The following is a 19,908-nucleotide window of genomic DNA, read 5'->3' as shown; positions in this document are numbered from 1 at the left end:
AAGATACACTTAAAGACAATGAGACAGTGTATTATGAGAAGAAATTAAAATTAGTAAAAGAGAATCAACGATATGGGACACACTGGAAATGAATTGCCTTGCTGATTGTTGTTTATTTGCTCATGCTGTCTGAGTTTAGCATTGGATTTACGTCATATGTCATACGTTTATGTCATACATAAATTATTATTAAATTAGTGCTGAAAGCAATGGTGCAATTTCTCATCTTCCTGGCTGGTTAAGTGCTACATTGTAAAAAAAAAAAAAAAAAACCTTGTAAAAACTGTCAAACTGTAAATAATCCTGTCAGAAATTCAATGTTAAAAAGGATGACAATATTTCAGGTATTATGAGATGGCATTTTGATGCCTATATATTTTACAAATTATAATCAGTGTAACACACTAAAATAACGCAATAAACATGAACTAAATAAGAAATGTAATGCAAAATGCCTTAATGTACATAACTGCTGACAAAAATATATAGCTAAAAACATAACTTAAAAAATACGTTATTGCAGAGATGTCTAGGAATGTTTAATTTTAAAGGGGTCATCGGATGCCCTTTTTGCACAAGCTGATATGATTCTTTAGGGTCTTAATTAAAAGTCAATAACATACTTTGGTTAAAATTTCTCAATAGTAGTGTAAAAAACACCTTTTTAAACCTGTCAAAATCAGCTCTGTTTTTAACAAGCTATTACAGTCCATGTTGCTTTAAATGCTAATGGATTCTGCTGAACCCTCCCCTCTCTTCTGTGGAGTGAGGAGTAGTTCTGTTTACTTTAGCCGTTAAACTGGCTAACTAGCACTTTATTAGGAATGGTGATTTGAAAAGATTCATAAAAAATCTTTATACTCACTTCTTCTGTGGATGAGGCTGGATCACAAATGATTCACGCGAACATAGAAGCATTTAGGCAGATTGGGGATCGGCGCATTCACTTCAAAGTGAAAGTACGTTAATCCTCTGCATCTTCAGCGGCTCAGATGTCAGGAGTAAGTGATGACTGCTATATTAATTATTACATCCAACAACAAAGTACTTCAATCTCTTAATCTGAGAAAACTTGTCTTCCCCTGCACCGGAATCAATACGGTGGTGGTCGGACTGTTTACAGATCAATCAGGGAGGGTCTAAGGTAAGACGGCTTGTCAATCAACTATCGTGGGAGGGGTCTGTACAGAACTATGTCATTCTGACAGGAATCTCAGAACAGCCTGATTTGAGAAAGGGGATTTTAAAACAGGGATTTACAAAAAAAAAAACACTGGGTGGATTTTTATCATTATAGGATGGATGTGTACACACACTTCCAACACACATTTATGTTCAAACAACTTGAAAAGTGAATTTAGCATCCAATGACTCCTTTAATAAATATTTTAATTCTTTTAATTTTAATAGAAATTTACTATACAAATACTTACATATCAAACCTTAAATTGTACAGTATTTTAAAAACATTACAGTGTAGGCAATGCTAATTGTAGTCTGATATTGATTCCAAATTACATGACAAAATTACACATTACATTACACATTTTAGATATCATCAGACTACTTTGATTACTTTAAATTACTTTAGACCTACAGTAACTCGTTTATCACATTGATTTAAACAGAACAATCTTGTACCATATTGATATAATAATACAAAGACAGAACGTTATATTACATCAAGGATTCCCAAACTGAGGTTTGTGAAAGACCTACAGGAGGTTCATGAGTTTAATGAAAAGCAAACAATTAATAATCCAGATTACATACTCGGTTAATATCCAGAGTGTAGTTTATGGATGATGCAGAAGACTACCATGATTCAGCATATTTAACTGGAACCATACAGCAACACTGCGATTAAGCGTCTAAATATATTCTTCACAATACCGAAACCGTGACTGCATCTAGATATATACTGTATGCAGTTATAATGCTCATCATTTGATGATTTACTGCAGCCATTAAGATCAACGGAAAATGCAAACAAACATCCCTTTTAAATAAAATTCTCATTCCATAGGCAGTAACAGCACAAAGTTAATTGCACCAGGCTGAGTTTTGTGAATAAAGTGCATTTATCTATAATAAGCCCCATTTGCACAGAATGTGCATGCTTGTGCTCAAACGAATGACAATTCTTCATTTAAATAGAGCTATTCTTGCATATTTAGCGGTTGATTAAACTGGATACTACAAACTGTGGTTAGTGAATAAGGCACCCAAATACAGCATGACACAACTCTTTAGTGAATTCACCCCAGTGTGTTTATATGTAATGGAACTCCCTCCATAAGCAATGCATTTTTCAGCAGGGAATGCAAGGGTTTTGGAGGCACACTAACAAGCAGTTCATCTAATGAGGGTTTCAGAGACGACGGCCCACTGCAGAGAACATTAAGAGAGATATGAGCAATTTGAGCACATCAGCCATGCTGTGCAGAAACAATGGTGCAATTCAGACCCGAAATGATGTAACAGAGCCTTTGGAGAGTCTCACTGTTCTGACAGGAGTTTCATTATAGATTTTATTCTGAAAATTTATCCTGCTATCTTACAACAATGATAGGGTGATATATATCACTTATGATAGGTGACCAGAGGGCAAGAAGCCGTCTCGATTTATGACAGCTGACGCTGTACTCCAGCTGCAGCCTAGCTGAAACTCGATAAAGCCTGCTAAACCGGTCTACCGTAAGAGATCTCAAACTCCCCATTGCAAAGAACGTCTACATCATGGCACAAAAGATGGCAAGCAATCAGATTTAAAGGGCTGCGCTCCTCATTTAAAGTCAGAAGTAGCCGTCTTGTTCTAGCTTACTAACATCTAGAGCTTTCAAACAGAATGAAAAGACCGCCACCATAGGAACTGCCTCCAAGAACTTCTGTTCAAAGTTTCAACATCAAAAAGAGCTCCAAAACTGGCTGAAATGTGTGTGATTGGAAGATGAAATTAAATGCCTGGTGAGTGGATTTTAAAAAGTTAATGCTAAATAATGTGCAAAAAATAATGTACAACCTACACTAAACACTATCCTAAACCTAACCAATAGTAGTAAAAAAAAAAAAAAAGAAAACTCGAGATGAAAATGCATTTGGCAACCAGGCCATTTTACAACTCTTTTACAATTTCAACTCTTTTGATCTCTTTCATCAAGTGTTGTTTTACAGGACTTGAATCGGGTGAGCTAACCAGCAAGTTTATTAAGTTAGCAAAGCCATATGTATGGAGCTTGTTACGTGATGCAAATATCAAAATTTGTTTTCAAATCATGCACCATGATAAAAGCATTTTTGAGGTCATAATATAGTATTAAGCAAAGAGCCACACAAAGATAAGTCTTTATTAATTGATAATCTACCCCTGTTATCATAATTTGTTATAAAAGTCGTTGGTGTTTTACTGCCCCTAGTGTTAATTTCGAGTGAAACTGCAGTCAAGTTCAATTTATTTGTATAGCGCTTTTCATAATATAATTTTTTTTTCAAAGCAAAAAATCATGATATTAATGTTTATGACATATTTTTTATTTTTAATATTATATAATAAATAAAAAGAAAATAGAATAGAAAAAAATAGAGCAAGCTAGTGTTCGAGGTCTTTTTTTTTTGCTTTTGTTAATTGTACAAAAAATGTAGGTAGAACCACGTTTTTCTAATGAGCCTAGGTTGAAAATGTAGCTCTAATAGTGGCCCGTTAGCTGTGTTTTGCTAATGCTGCATAGTTATGCTACCGCTAGCTCGAACAGCTTGCCAATTTTCTTTAAAGCCCTGCTGTGTTGCTGCTTGTTTATTCAAGAGGATTATGTGCAGTTTTGGGATGAAATTATATTTATTCATCTGTGTGTGACCGATTGTGCGATTGCGCTAGTCAGGCATTGTGCTCATATAAGTGTATGTTTGGTGCGCGGTGCCCATTAGCTAGATGCAAAGTCCTGGTTATTAGCGCTCATCCCATGATGATTTCAGTCTCCTGCAGCTTTATTCCCCTTCACTGGCTAAATAAATGCTAAAGCTAAAATCTCTCAATAACACCAGCGCATTCGTAGCAGTGTCTGCTCACAGGCAACTGTGTTCAATTAGCCTCTCGCAAGGGTTTCTCTTATGGAAGCTAATGACATGCAAAGCTGCTCCCTTAAAAAGTTTTCCCCTGATTAGGGAATGCGCAGCAAATGCTTCTTTAATTAGTTTTTGTGGCAGCAATCAATGCTCTCTCCAGTGGTCGAGAAGCTAATGCAAGAGTGCTTGTCTGAGGTTAGCGTTCCCTGATGCATATTTCCAATTGTTTTTATAACTCGGCTCGCATGTAGCAAGGGGTTATGCAGTCATACACACACAGATCAGCGCATCCCGCTTTCTCACAATCTTATTTGTTCTCTGAAAAGGTTAGTGTCTTCCGCTAGAACCAATTACTCATGAACACTGCCGTTAACAGAGGCAATCATTAAAACATAACCTTCTGCATGGCAACATGTTTATACATTATGGGCTATTTTCAAATGATGGATCCAAATGTGCTGGGGTTTTTTTGTGTGTGTGTGTGTGTGTGGCGTCTCTGAAATAAAACAGAAACCAGGCACTATACCTCTTTTGGGAGCTCAATATTTACAGTCTTCTAAAAGGAACTGAGATGAAAGCCGGCATTGGCCAAGCTTTCCTCGGGCTAGCATAGCAAATGTGGAAGGATCTGAATGCCCCCAGAGCACATGCGCTTTCAGGACAGCAGTTTGCATGACAAAGGTCAAACCCATCTCATTAGAATAAAAGTTTGCGCTGTGGGGCAGGATAGGAACTTTCAAAATGCTTTTTTAATAATGAGATACATGCAGTCCCACTGGAGATACTTTTATCTTTAACTCTGCTGATTAGACAACCGGCACGCCGGTCAGGGTTTGGAAACAGAAGGCGAGAGCGCCCGTGGTCACAGCGACCTTAGAGGAGGTTACACAAGATGAGCACATGCACTACAAGCACTAGAACACGATTGGTTTTTTCAAAGACGTTAGAGTTACAATTATTTGTAAAGGACATCATGTACTGAATCAAACTGGAAAGGGATCTCTATAATTTGGCATTTCTTCAACTTTCTAAACATTGTTCAGCTATGTTATATGAAGGTCACGTTAAACTTGGCATGAAAATAATGAAAAATTGATGATGTGCATGGATAAATAATTTCTAATAAACACCGCAACATTCCATTGAAAGAAAATAAGAACTGTCAGTTTTAATTTCACGGTGGCTTTAGTGAATCTTGAAAAGTTTTTCATGCCTTAATAATTCATTTTTATCATGTTTACTATTTTACCATTATCTGAGGCTGTTAATCTTAAATTATGGTTGAACAATTAGGAATTATTAAGCAAGTAAAAATATTGTGAAATACATTAACTATTTGAATGATTATCATGTGAATATCACTTCTTCTGATCTCTCTTAAAATAAATAAATAAAAAATTGTCCAACATTTGTTTTCTGTAAATTTCATCACACCAAACAAAGCAGCCCACAATAAAGTTTACTGAAAATAAGTAATGAATAAAAAAAAAAATAATAATAATAAAATAAAAATAACAGAATATGTGTCACGTGTCGGTTTCCATTTAGTTCCGTTTTGTCCTTATTTGGTATTTCCTGCCCTTGTTTAGTTAATTATCATCCAGTTTACCTGTCTTGTATTAATCATCTTGTTTCCTCATTAGTTTGTGTTCTTTATAAGCCTTGAGTTCTTAAAGTTATGTTTATGCTGTTTACTCTGTTATTGAATACGTTCGTACATTAAAGAACCGGATTACACTGAATCCCTCGTCTTCCTGCCTTCCTGAATCAGCATCTCGTAACAATATGCTATGTAATTAAAAATACTTTTTTTTAATGTTAAAAATCTAATTTCCGTCATTAACATTTCCTCCACAGAAAGCTTTTAAATATAAAACATGAGAGGATAAATAATTTATTACAAAGGTCATAATACATATGTATTATATACATCATACATACATCATATACATTATGTATACATACATCATACATACACACACGTTTGTTTTTGTGAAAAGTGGGGACATCCCATAGGCGTAATGGTTTTTATACTGTACAAATTGCATGTGCTATTGCCCTACACCTAAACTTAGCCCTCACAGGAGACTGTGCATTTCAACTTTCCCCCCAAAAAACCTCACTCTGTATGATTTATAAGCTTTTTGAAAAGTGGGGACATGGGGCAATGTCCTGAAAAGTCACCTTCACCTTGTAATACCTGTGTTTTATGTCCTCATTTGTCACAAAAATGCATGCACACACACACACACATATGCATACATATACGTAAGAATATATATAAAATACAGCTATTTTATTTAAAAAAAATGTCAGCTCTGTCAGCATTTCCTCTACAGAATGCTATCAAAAATAAAGCATTATTTGAGATGTAGTGTAAATGTTCATGGCTTTCAGAAAAAATTTAAATCAAAAAAAGAAAGAAAGGTGCAAGTATGAATATATACTACTGGACATTATTAAACCAAAGGTCCAATATTGTTGAAGATCGATGAAGAAATACTATATAAAAGATGTCATGGCAAAAATAATAAGAGTAGTATGCAACTATGCTATTCAGAATTTAGTTTTATTACCTTAAACCAAAGGTCCAATGTTGTTGAAGATTGATGAAGAAATACTATATAAAAGATGCGATGGCAAAAATAATAGGAGTAGTATGCAAATATGCTATTCAGAATTCAGTTTGTATTACCAAGAGTGCTTGTTGCCTATAAGTGGGTGCTTTGGAAGGTCAAGTGCTCTGGATGCGCACATCACGAAAACAATTGAAACAATTTATTTGCAATATAATGATAGTATTATGAATATAATTAACTGAAGGAATTAATTAAGATTTCTTCAAGGAACCCCGGAATTAGCTGAAAAACATTGTGTAATTAGCTCTGTAATTTTTACCAAGGCTGTATAAGAATTAAACCTACATCTTTGAAACTCCATATTTACCTGACCTCCTCAGGGATAACTAGTCCCATCCAAACCCGTCCAAATGTGGCTTATGCGTGATAAACACTTCCACCACACCAGGGTTGTGCGCTTTAAGCACTTTAGATGCGCAAACTCACCCACATGCTCACATAACCATATATTGTAACCACATAGTCACTCCAATTCATCAGGATATCAAGCAAACGAGTCTGAAACTTTTCTCCCCGCTGTGAGATTTTGTGTGTGTGTTGCGTCAGATGTTAGCAGAACGGACGTGTATCCTGGACTGGACCCAGATGGCTGCTGGGTCAGGGAGGATACTCTCCAGATGGTCAGGTAAGACAGCACACACACGCTGCAAACTGCAAAAAATATGAGGAACAAAACAAGTAACAGTGGCTAATTTCAGGAATTAGGACACTTTAGAAGTATCAAACATCAGGAAATTAGACAGAAGGGAGTTTGAGTAGCATATTGTGACGTTAATGCACAGACGCACCATTAAACCTATCATCCGTGTCTAGCCCCCGGGCTCCTGTTGTGCTCTTCAGACATACTGTCTCCCAGCAGGAGATCCTCTGCTGTATTCTCCCCACAGCCAGATCTCCCATAATCACACTCTGAGCTCCAACCCCCAACACTCCGGCAAATGGTGTTTCACATTACCACAAAACAAAACATCAGCTTATGTAATGATCTAGATTAGTGTCAAGACGGTGATTCAAACCTAGTAGTCACTACACATTGTATGGATCGGAGTGGGAAGCCTAGCATTCTTTCAAAACACAAGCTACTGCCTTCTAAAACGGCATCCCACAAGTGACCGATTTAGTGTGCTTCATATACACTACCCTTCAAATGTTTGGGGCCAGTAAGAATTTTTTTGACATTTTTTGGAAGTATTAATAATAAATCAATAATGTTATTCAGCAAGGTACATTAAAAAGTGTCAGTAAAGACTTCTATTTCCTTTGATCTTTCTATTTATCAAAGACATGTTTCTTGAGCACCAAAATCAGCTTATTAGAATGATTTCTGAAGGATCATGTGACTCTGAAGATTGGATTAATGATGCTGTAAATTCAGCTTTTCACAAGAATAAAATGACATGTTATAACATATTAAAATAGAAAACATTTCACATTATTACCGTTTATTTCACATTTTTGATCAAATACATACAGCCTTGTTTAGCACAAATTACTTGTTTCAAAAATAGAATCTAACCAATCCCAAACATTTGAACAATTGTGTAGACAGCAACCTTGCAGTTGGGAGGGATACTTTTAAAATGTAATATACTACAGAACATAAAATGTAATTTGTAACATTTTAATAATGGACAAAAAATAACAAGATTGATTTAAGGGTTTATATATATAGAACAGCAGCCCATCAGATCAGAGAGTATGTGGGCTGTTGTCTCAAACACCCAACAAATTGGGTAAGTGCATAATCAAATTTATGAAAATGAAACGATTTTAATATTTAGAACAAATACTTGGTGACTAATACAATGTTTGTCATAGAACACTGGTTTGTTCACAGAGTTAGTTCACTCTTTAAGTTATTATTAAGCTCTAAAGTAAATTAATTGTTGCTTTCATTATGGCTCACACAAGAATGCCATATGAATTCAAACCATTTTACAATAAACAACAAATACAATAAAAAACATATGTAGATAATCATTGAGCTGTCACCCATGAAGTTACAGAATCTCCATGTCGTGGCTGCTTAGGACAGAATGTGAGCATTTCTTACATGAGCATCCTTTATGTTCTATTCTTGTGAAAATACCCAAGGCCGTGTTGAGAACATAGACAAACCATATAATGTTCTGACTGGATTTATATTTAATTTGTGGTTCTAAATGTTATGCTGTACTAATAGAAACATGCAATTATTCCTCTATGAACTCCTACACCAATTTGCCTGTAGGCCCGCCCATTTGTTTAAAAGCCCACCCAAACGCCCCTAATTTCATTTTGGTTGGTGATGTGTGAACTTGTGCGAGTGACTGTTGGTGCAGTAGTGGAAGGCAAGCGAGTGATGCTAAAACTAGCGGTGCAGAGAAGTGAAGGTATGCTCCATAATGCATGGTCCACCAACTACCCTCTGGGATTTGCCGCAAGATGGAGTCCAACTTCATTGTCTTCTAACTCAAATCCCAGTTTTCCAAAGCCCACAATCAAAAGGAGAGAAAACTCCTGCGGGCAACGAGAGAACAGAGATGGATAGTGTGAATGAAATAGAAAAGAGAAGGGAGTGGGAGATAGACAATGAAACATCGAGAAAGTCAATTTTATTAACCAGTGCTAATTAAAAGAGTTATTAGATAGTCACACTGGTCTGTATTGAAGTATTAAATATTCAATGTCCTGACGTGTAGCTGGCTTGCTTCATTTTTTTGCTCATTTCTGTCTTTCATCGTCTGTGACAAGCTGCAGGGTGGGACTGGATGCGTCTAGTGTGTTTCAGTCTTGAACCTGTAGTTTTGCTGTAGCTAGAAGCTTTTATAGAAGACAGGGTGGAATGAAAGCAACAAACACACTGCGTACAAACCCATAAACGCACATAGGCACACAAATCCAGACAGAAGAAAACTGTAACATTGATTGTAATGTAATGTTGGAGCATTAAGACCCTCCTCCCCCGTATCTCAGTGGAATAACACTATAGATAACATGACTAGAGGCTATACTCTAATAGAGAAAGAGAGAGAGAGAGACGCACATTATAGCCAGGCTTTACTGGGCACCATTGTACCTTGAAATGAAGGATGAAGAAAAAGGAAAATGGTGGTGTTTGAGATTTTCATAAAGCCATGCATTTTCATTAACTGTTCAGGCATTTAGCAGTTCAAAAAGATATTTAGATTCTCTTTTTGGTTCTGCTTCAGTAGGAATTGCTGAATGAAAAAGCATAGGCAACAAGAAAACAAAAATGTTATGTGGGATGATGGGCTTTACATAACGTAAAGGAGCTGTTATAATCAACAGGGGCTAACAAATACATGCTATCTAGCTAAACCTTAACCTCTATTCAGCTATTTAGTTGATAGTAGACATTGACTTCCATAGTATGGAAAAATACTATGGAAGTCAATGGCTACCATGGGATGTTGGTTACCAACATTCTTCAAAATATCTTCTTTTGTGTTAAACAGAAGAAAGAAACTCATACAGGTTTGAAAGAAGTGGAGGGTGAGTAAATGATGACAGAAATTTCATTTTTTTTGTGTCAACTATCTCTTCAAGTGGTGTCACAGAAAAAATAAAGATATTTGTAATTTATTTCTGTCATGGCAAAATCATTCTAAAATGCTGGTTTGCTGCTCAAGGAAAATTTCTTATTATTATCAATATTTATGTATATTTTTGTGGAAACTGTGATACTTTTTCAGGATGGGAATGAAAATTACAGTTTGAGTGTAGTGTAGAATGGTAGTGAATGTCAAATTATTATGAAATATTTGATTGCTCCTGACATGACCTAATCAAATGTTACAAATATAAACAGTTTTTGACATACACTGATAAGCTGTTCACAATAAAACCAAGAAAGTGCATTAAGAAAGCAAACAGAGTACAGCTTTAAAGAGTACACTGTTGTAATATAAAGAGGGTCAACAGAGTAGGACAGAGAAGAGGAAAACAACCAAGGAACAGAGAAAAAGACATGTCATAGGTAATGAAAAGAGACCATCTCTTAGCTAAAGAGGAGAAATGAGAGGAAAAGGCACTAGGTGTGGGCACCAGCGCACATTAAACATCTCTGGCTGAATTATTCAAACACACAGACAAACAAGCATTGCGAAATGCATAGAACCACAAACATGCTCTTCAAAACACTCTTCACCTCAGCTGGAACAATAGCATCTGGGAATCTTTCTTGTCCGAAAGCAGAATCTGGCTTTAGAGGCATAAAGCGGTATTCATGCTTTTGTACCATGGTATATCCCTTTATAAAAGTCCATTATTCTCTAGGAGTATTCACAGACACGAGGCCTTTATTTCCGCTTGCTAGTTTGATGTAGGTCTGCTTTCTTTCCTTTCACTTGCTTTGGGTCTGCTTAATGTAATGCTTCTATTGCTGGATTATATCATTATGAGCAGTAAGCCACATTTCCCGACCCAGCAGTTTGCTGTAACATGCACACGCCATAAAATTATTCAGCTGTTCACACACACATTTATATGCGTGATGTGGTTACAGAGAGTAAAATTTTATACTGCTCAGAAGCTCTTTAATAGCTCAGTGAAGCGTAATGCAGTTTTCAGTTTTTAAATGCTTCTCTGAAATTCCTTATGAGGATTAAAAAGACACATATTAGACAAGTTTGGCATACAATATGAGTATAAAGTGATAATTGTCTTAAAAAAATGTCTTCCAAAATGATCAAAAGAAACATACTGAAACCTAATTTTTGATTACAGAATTCAGTATCTTATCAAATCTGAGCACTGTTAGATCACAGATTGTGGGGTCAGCGTGACTCCAGTTCTTCAATTAATGTCTTGTAAAGTAAAAAAAAATGAAGGCGTTAATTTTAAACCGCTGTTTCTTTAAACAGAGTCCATACACCATAGTAATGTTTAATCCAGTGAACAAGCTCCATCCCCTGTTGTCCTCTGATATCAAAATCCACTGACATTTCTGTTATGGGCTGTTTCGTGTTTTAGACTTAATTTAGAATTTTCACTGAAGAAAGAGGACTCATTTTAGCCAGAGATGTTAATTAATGGACTGGGGCCTACTCTTCGTACCTCATTTAATACATCTGAGATGATCTGAAAGATGCTAGATCTTCTAATGCTGATAACGGATCTCTGGCTAATTTGGTTCTTCGAACGAATTTGCGGATTTGATTAAAACATCTGGAGTTGCGTGTTTTCGTGTTCCCCGAAAAGGGCAGATGTATCGATACTCGAAACCACAATCAGCAATGCAGCGATTGGCTGGCAGCAAGACAGAAACGTAATGACATCATATAATTAAAAAAAACACCTGACGAAAAGCTTGAAACATTTCTGGACTTTTATAAGGAAACAGCCAAGCGAACAAAACTACATAAATGGTATAGTAGATAGATGAAATATGCACAGTTTTTATTTTATTTAGTTTTTTTACATGATTCCCAATTATTTATATTCACGATTTCTAGTATTTGTACAGGCTTTACATTTTTTTAATTATTATTATTTTAAATTACTGTCCCTGGATCAGTAGGGTACTCTTATAATAAAGTAGCAGTGGCTGGGACAGATTTTAAGTATCAGTTCTGCTTAAAAAGATGTGATCTAATCCTGTTTACATTAAACAAGCCTGTGAACAGGTTTAAGCTTATGGACCTGTTGCTATGGCAGCAATACCAGGATGAGCTTTGAAGAACCAACCGATCCAAGATCAAGTGAAATCGTCAACAATCAAATCCAGCTAACTGAGTTAGCTAGGAACGAAGAACAGACCCCTAGAGTCGTGTGGCTTTCTTGTGGATTATTGTGATGTTTTTATCAGATGCTTGGACTCTTATTCTGACAGCAACCACACACTGAAGATGATCCACTGGTGAGCATGTGATGTAATGCTAAATTTCTCCAAATCGGTTCCTAGGAAGAAACAATCTCATCTCTTGGATGGCCAGGGGGTAAATTTTCAGCAAATTTTCATTTTTGTAAACTATTCCTTGAGGAAAGAAAAAAAAAAATCTCATTTGTCATTTTCCTTCCAGTGTCCACAAGCATGCGGTTTAAGATATTCTGATGAAAGATTGATTTCAAGAAGCACCTAAACCACCTGAAAACAGGCGGTATGATATATCATCAGAGGACATTTGTCTAAAGCAGCCTCTTTTTGTGACACAGCATGGCAAAGTGCTCTGATTTACTTGGCATTTCAGCAAACTACATCCAAAACGGGACCGAATGCGTTATGTGAATGACTCTCTCTTCCCCAGAGCTGTGGACAGACCCTGTCAGTACAATGATATAGCTGGCCCAATCTCCCTCTCATGTCCACTCACATCAGTACAGACAGGGAGAGAGAAGCTCTTGTTTACTCTTCAGGCCATTTCTGTGGACAACAATCCAAAGTTACGTCCTGCATCAGTCCCTTTGTCATGTGATCTTGAATGTCCAAGCATGGGCAAGTAACATCTATGCTGACATCCACAAATGTAATCAAATTTGAATTGCAAAATGAAGGGTACATTATGCTTTCTAGTACATTATGAATCTACACATCAGTCCTGGACTGGATGTTTCAATTAATCTGATTCATTAGTGTATCAGATATGTGGGAGTGCTCGATCCCACTCACCAAACATGCTACCCTCCTATACAATAATTACAGGAATAATTCAACCAGCAATGAAATTTATTGAAAAGTACATTGCAAGTCATGAGACTGGGGTTGTCAAGCTACAAAAATAACAAAAAAGTATAAAATGATCATTAAATTAATCCATATGACTCATGTACTATATTTTAAGCTTTTGAAGCCATATCACGATTTGCTATCTATTTTATGAAGTGGTGATTTTGTATGATTGACTCTTTGATGGGTTACGCCAGGTTTAACATCAAAATTCAGTTTTGTGCTCTACGAAATAAAGACATTCAGACGTTTTGAAGTGAGTAAATGATAACAGAACTTTGATTAACCTTTTTAGATGGTTAATTTTGCCTTTCACAATGAATCATAAACAAACGTTTTAGTTTGGATTACAGCATAAAGGAAAAACTGAGTCATACATACAATTGTGTGGGAGTGAGTTTGACCCTGACAGCAATGGCAAAGCAGGAATGTAAAAGGCAGAGAAAGAAACAGAGAGAAAGAGAGAGAGAGTGAGATGGGGGATGAGAGTTGTTCTCCCTGTATCAGTTGATCAATGTCATCTCCATCCTCCAGCCAGCACTAAGTCCTATTTTTAGAGCCTCAAACTCAAACTCCCTTTCACACACTCTTTCCCTTACATACACATGCAGTCCTCCCTTTCCCTTTACTGGTCCTTTTGTACAAATATACAGTTGTGCTCATAAATTTACATATCCGTTGCAGAATCCCCTTGTAGGATGGCTAACCTACTTGGTTAAAAATAGGAAATAAAATAAAAGAGTGTTCCTGCACTGCTTTTCAGCACCACGGCAAAATAAATCATATTTACCTTGTGTTGTGAATGGGAGTTCGCAGTCTGTATACCGTGTGATACAAACACCATCTACCGCAAAATAATCTCAAGAAACGACTTAAGCCCTAAACACACTGCACATTTTCGGCTGTCCCAGACGAAAGCTTGGCAGAGTGAAACAATCGTGGCAATTTTTGTGATCGTGACCCCTAAACGGTGATCCTATGTCGTACAGTGAGAGAGGTTCAAAACGCCTGTTGTCACGGTCTTGTGACCAAAGATAGTGTAAGACACAGCATGATCATCACACAGTGTGTTTGCTGGTACGATCCATGTTTACTGAGCAACCAATAAAAATGCGACATAAAATCAACGCGACATGATGGCGCTGAAACATAAAACTGCTTCTCAAGCTCTTATTCCTTTCTCTTTTGCCGCTTCCATTTTTTTTTCAGCACGAAAGCGGGATAAAAGCTTGAGGTAAGCAGTTTTATGTTTTAGTGCCATGTCACGTTGATTTCATGTCGCATTTTTATTGGTTGGTCTTTAAATGTGGGTTGTATTAGTAAACACACTGTGAGATGATCAAGCTGTATCTCAGGCTATCTTTGGTCGCAAGACCGTGACAACGGCCATCTTTGAACCTCTCTAACTGTACGACACAGGAGCACCGATTAGGAGCCACGATTGCAGAAATCGGCACGCTTGTTTCACGATGCCAATCTTTCGTCTGGGACAGCTGAAAATTGAGCAGTGTGTTTTGGCTTTTACTATTATGTCATCCTCGCGGGATGCATGCATACAACTTTTACGCACCGAATAGTGTAGTTCGATTTAGGTAATTACTTGACAGTCAATGGGACAGTCACAACTCACAAGCCTCCCGATTTTCATCTAAAATATCTTAAATTGTGTTCCGAAGATGAACGAAGCTTTTACGGGTTTGGAACAACATGGGGGTAAGTGATTGACTAAATTTTAATTTTGGGGTGGACTAACCCTTTAAGAACAAAGATAAAAATGATCATAACTAACCTATTGCATTTTTTTGTAAAATGTTCTAAGACTTATTTGATTAAAAAAAAGATCTAAACAAATCAAAAATTTCACAACATGAATTTATAAATCATTTAATTTATATGCTTATACAAGTAGGCCTATAATATAAGTATTCAATCAAAAGATGACTCCCTATGCATCTGCGTGGGCTAAGCCTGTCAGCTAAAAACATTTTTACATATTTTACATATATCTAAAAAACCAAAACAAACAAACAAAAAACCAAACAAACAAAAAAACACTGCACAAAAATGTACTCCACAGAAGAAGCTACATAACAGATATTTGTAAGACAAAATAATAATAGGCCTACCAGGTAAAGCTTTATCAGCATAATTTGTGCAATCTGTTCCTTAGAGCAGAAGCCTACTTAAAATGAGATTTTTTTTATGATTCCTCTTATTTAAAACATACAAAAAACTAAAAATGCTCCTACAATGGGTATATAAACATATGAACAGAAATGTATATCTCATCCCAAATTTTAGATCTCTTTCCTAGTAAATCCCTGCTGCACTCACTGCCTTTCCTTCTGTCTATTATACACACACACACACACACACACACACACACACACACGTACTTACTCCTTTGGCGTAACAAAGAATCAAGTGTTCCACTGGACTGCCCAGACGATTACTGACAAAACCAAGCACAAAAAACTGAAACAAAGGACAGAGAAAGAGGGGGGACGGAACATGGAGTATTAAAAGGAAATAGGAAACTCTAAATATAAAATGCAGGAAGGAGTTTTATATGTACATATATACTGTACGTAGAGAGTGTGGAATGAAGGAGATAGCAGTACAGAGAAAAGCTTATTCCCCATCCTTCATGTGACCTTAAGCAACAAGACTTCCACTTTTTAGCTCTCTCATTCTCTCAGTCACACACAATGGGACATGGGGAGGCCAGGCTTTGATGTTGGCACAATAATCTCAGTCCCCGGAGAACGTTAGATAGAGAAGGCGGAGCAAAGGATAGCCCTGAAGGGAGTACAGAAATACACAAGTTGGTGTGTGTGTGTGTGGACTGTAGACTGACTCAAATAATGGAGGCAGGCACGCACATACCCAGATAATGACCCCAGCTGCCAGTAATCACTTTTAAGGTCAAGGTATGCAACAGCATTTCCTTTTTCCATTTAATGGAGCCCATTTAGCATGCATATATACAATTATCTCATTCCTAAACCTTGTGAGCTGCATACGTAGGCAGCATTTTAGGGCATCGCAGACAGATTTTAGACACAAAGGCTGTTAAAAATGTCGGCTAGTTAATTAAGATACCTAATTTTATCCAAAGGCAGCAGCAGGTGATCCCATAATGCACTGAGAAAAATAATTTCGAAATGGTGGATAAGGCAAAATGTTATTAGTATTTTATTCAATACTGAAAAATGCTGATGAAAATTGTTCTGTGTAATGAAAAATTTATTATTTTACATGCAATGAACATTTATTTTTGTTTGATATGTATTTATCAGTGTTATCAGTTTGGTACATTTCAGTATCAGGTGATAATTTAAAGCAGTTGTAGTAAAATATATAAAATTTGTATATTTTGGTTATATTTCAGCCAAACAAATTGTAATAAATGTTAAATTGCACTAATTTAACATCACTGATTCGGCCTTTCAGAACCATTTTTTATTTTATTTTATTGCAGTTTCAGATGAAATTGATTTATTTTATTTTTATTGTAGTTTTTTTGTGCCGTTTCATCCAAATATTTAATATTTTTGGGTGCTGAAATCTCTATGCATCACTAATTTTTATGCTTATTAAGATCACAGGATAAAATGTATGAAGAAAGCTTTTAGCTCAGCAACATACTAATATAAACTCTTTTTAAATCAATTGCAAGTTGAGTCTCCCACGTGGAGCGCTATTTGCAATTTGCTTGTCTAAATTGGTCACTAGTGAGGTCCCAGGATGCTTAGGTTCCTGCCTTAGAAGCCAACTGACTATCTATGGACTTGCTAGGTTTTGGAACAGAGCTAAAACACCAATAGAGCAAAAGAAAGCCAACAAATCAACCTTTCCAAAATTAGACTTTTATTGGTCATTTGGGCTGCAATGGGTCATAATATCCACAAGTAATTGCAAACAGAGCCCACAGAACTCAGGACAGCCATCGTTCATTAAAAAGCTGTTAATCATCTTATGGCTGAGCCTCATGAGTGGACTGGCCTCATAATTCCATCCTGCTCTTTTAATTGGCCCTCTCTGACGACATCCAGTGATACACACACGCGCACACACACCAACACGGTTCTCTAACAGGCAGAGACAGTTATGATGAGGGCTTCGGTCCACCTTTACAGTTTAGTTCAAACATGAAGATCCCGAAGGATCATGCATTTAGGAGTATGGCCTTGAACGTCAGTTGATCCATGAGAATGGCCCGGGGGAGAAGACAATGGAGATGCAGAACGTAGCAGAGAAGAACAAAAGAAGCGGAAGGTCAACACGGAATCCTTGACGAAGGACGTCAAGCCATGAAATCAGAGAACAGGCAAATGGAAGGTCATTAACTGGGCCAAAAGGGAAAAACCAAAAAGGAATGTTACGCGTTACGAAAGGGGAGGAATGAAAGCAACGGGTATCTGGACCAAACTTCTGTCTCACTTATTCGCTTTAGTCTCCATTGAGGTGGGCATTTCTTTATTTGTGTGTAAATAAATTTCAGAAAGACTGTTTTATACGGAAAAGATAAAAACATGCAAAAATCCTTTTGTCTGTAGTCCAAATTATACATATACAAGTTCTTCACGCCCTGTTCTTCTTCGTAGACTACATCAAAAGAGGAGAAAAAAACAAAAAACTATGTACACACCATTTAATTTACAGTGGAGTAAAAAATGAGAGAATACCAGGCATGAAAAAATACCAGGATGACTAAGGCAGATGACATTTGAAAAACAAAACAAAAACAGAACATTTTCATTTGCAAAATACTAAATCACTTCAAAAAAAAAAAAAAACTGCAGAGAGAGAGAGAGAGAGAGAGAGAGAAATAAATGAACAAAACAAAAAGTTCTGCTACTAAATAATAACGCTCGTCTCCCATTTTGCAACCGGCTGCATAAGTTAACGTTTTGGTGGAAAAATGGTGAATATATATGTAAAAAAAGAGAAAACGCAACAAAAACGAGAAACTGAAATCTATTTTCTAGCATACTGTACAAAACTGTTCTCTCTGTCTAGACGCTCTCGCTCCAAAGTCTTTGTTTTGATACGTGACGTGAACGAACAGCGTGACGGTGAGTAACGCAAACAGAAGCGCGTAGAAGCATCAATGTTATAAACAGGCTCACGACAAAAAAACTCCAATACTCTGAGCCACCAAAGCCATTGAACAGAAAAACAACATCATCAGATCAAATGAACAAAGACTGAAAAAGAAAGGAAAATGTAAAAACGAAAGAAAAAAAAAATGTACAAAAAGGCACGTAATATCCCAGTGCTTCTGTACTGTGAGATTCAAGTGTAACTTAGCATTCATTTAACGTTCTTTAAGCGTTCCTTCATACGTTTCGTACCGATGATCCTTCAAACGTAGGGCGAAAAAATCCAGGACTGAACCAAAACTAGGCAGATTTCCTTCATTAGACCCCCTCCGTCTACAACAGAAGGCCTCGGAGAGAACTGGTTTTGTTGCCATGGTGATCTTCCTTCCACTTTCTTGTCTCTTCGTTTCTCAGTCTTCATTCTCTGTCTCTCTAGGGTATATTGGTTTCTTCATTGTTTTGATTCTGCACACTGTCCACGTCCCGCGATAAAAAAAAAGTGCCACACTGTTTTTTTTATGTTTTTTCTTTTAATTTTCCTCCTCCTCCGGATCCTCCTTCTCTTTCTGTGGTCCAGTGGTGATGGCGTAAGCTAATCGTCGTTGCCTCCGTACATATCGGCGAGTTTGCGGAAGCGAGGGCCCCAGTCGTTGAGGTAGTCATAGTCCTGGTCGCCTCCGCTGCTGGAGGAGTGAAGGGAGCTGAGCGATCCGGCCGTGGAGCCGCTGCCCTCGTAGTCGAACACCAGCAGGGAGTCATACGGAGGGGCCGTGGGATCGGTGTCGGCTGCCTTGAGACCCTGGGGGAACATGACCAGAATGGATGTGGTTTTAAAATAGACACATTTCAAACTTTGTCTAGTACATCCATTTAAATTACTCATTTGGTATTGCTGTTTAAATGCAGAGGGGGATGGGATGGGATGGAGAAAAAGAAGTAGGAACAAAAGAGGAGGAGGGGAGATGGGAGGAGAGGGAAGCGGAGAAGGATTGGGGTCGCCGTGCAAACAGATGCTGGGCTCTGGAACAGGCTAAAGCGTTTATTTATAAGCGGCTGCATTCTGGAAACGGCACAGCTAAGCACAGTCTGAGCTCGTGAAATTAAACAATGAAACACTGAACACTCTGTCAGCGCACTGGATGAGAAACAACTAAAGTGAGAAGAGGAAGGAAGGAAGGAGGAAGGAGCAACAATACAACTCAAACCCATTAAGTAAAAAGAGTGTGTGCGTCCTATTTCACACTGTTCTGTACCGTTTTGTAATATATGTGCGCAGGTGAATCCGAAAATTTGAATGAACACAAAGACCACTGTGTACCGACCATTTCCTAGTATGTAAGAAAATGTTGAATCTCTGGAAATCCCCAGTCTATTCAAAATGAAATATGTACGTTTTTTTTTTTTTAAACCTCTTTAGAAGTTCCTCTAAAGTTTA

General features: G+C 37.1%; 1 protein-coding gene across 1 annotated transcript in view; it reads right to left on the bottom strand.

The window, feature by feature from the left end:
• Positions 1-17,216: 17,216 nt before the first annotated feature.
• The window catches only part of LOC306843911 (cadherin-2), a 48,135-nt gene continuing 45,443 nt past the window's right edge, over positions 17,217-19,908 (bottom strand). Inside the window, exon 16 of the mRNA XM_079375624.1 lies at positions 17,217-19,272. Within this exon, the coding sequence (XP_079231750.1) occupies positions 19,066-19,272 (207 nt within the window). The 3' untranslated portion in view covers positions 17,217-19,065. The remainder of the gene's footprint in view (positions 19,273-19,908) is intronic.

Source organism: Barbus barbus, assembly GCF_936440315.1.
Source record: "Barbus barbus genome assembly, chromosome: 24".
Lineage (NCBI taxonomy): Eukaryota > Metazoa > Chordata > Actinopteri > Cypriniformes > Cyprinidae > Barbus > Barbus barbus.
This window is presented reverse-complemented; position numbering and strand designations above follow the sequence as displayed.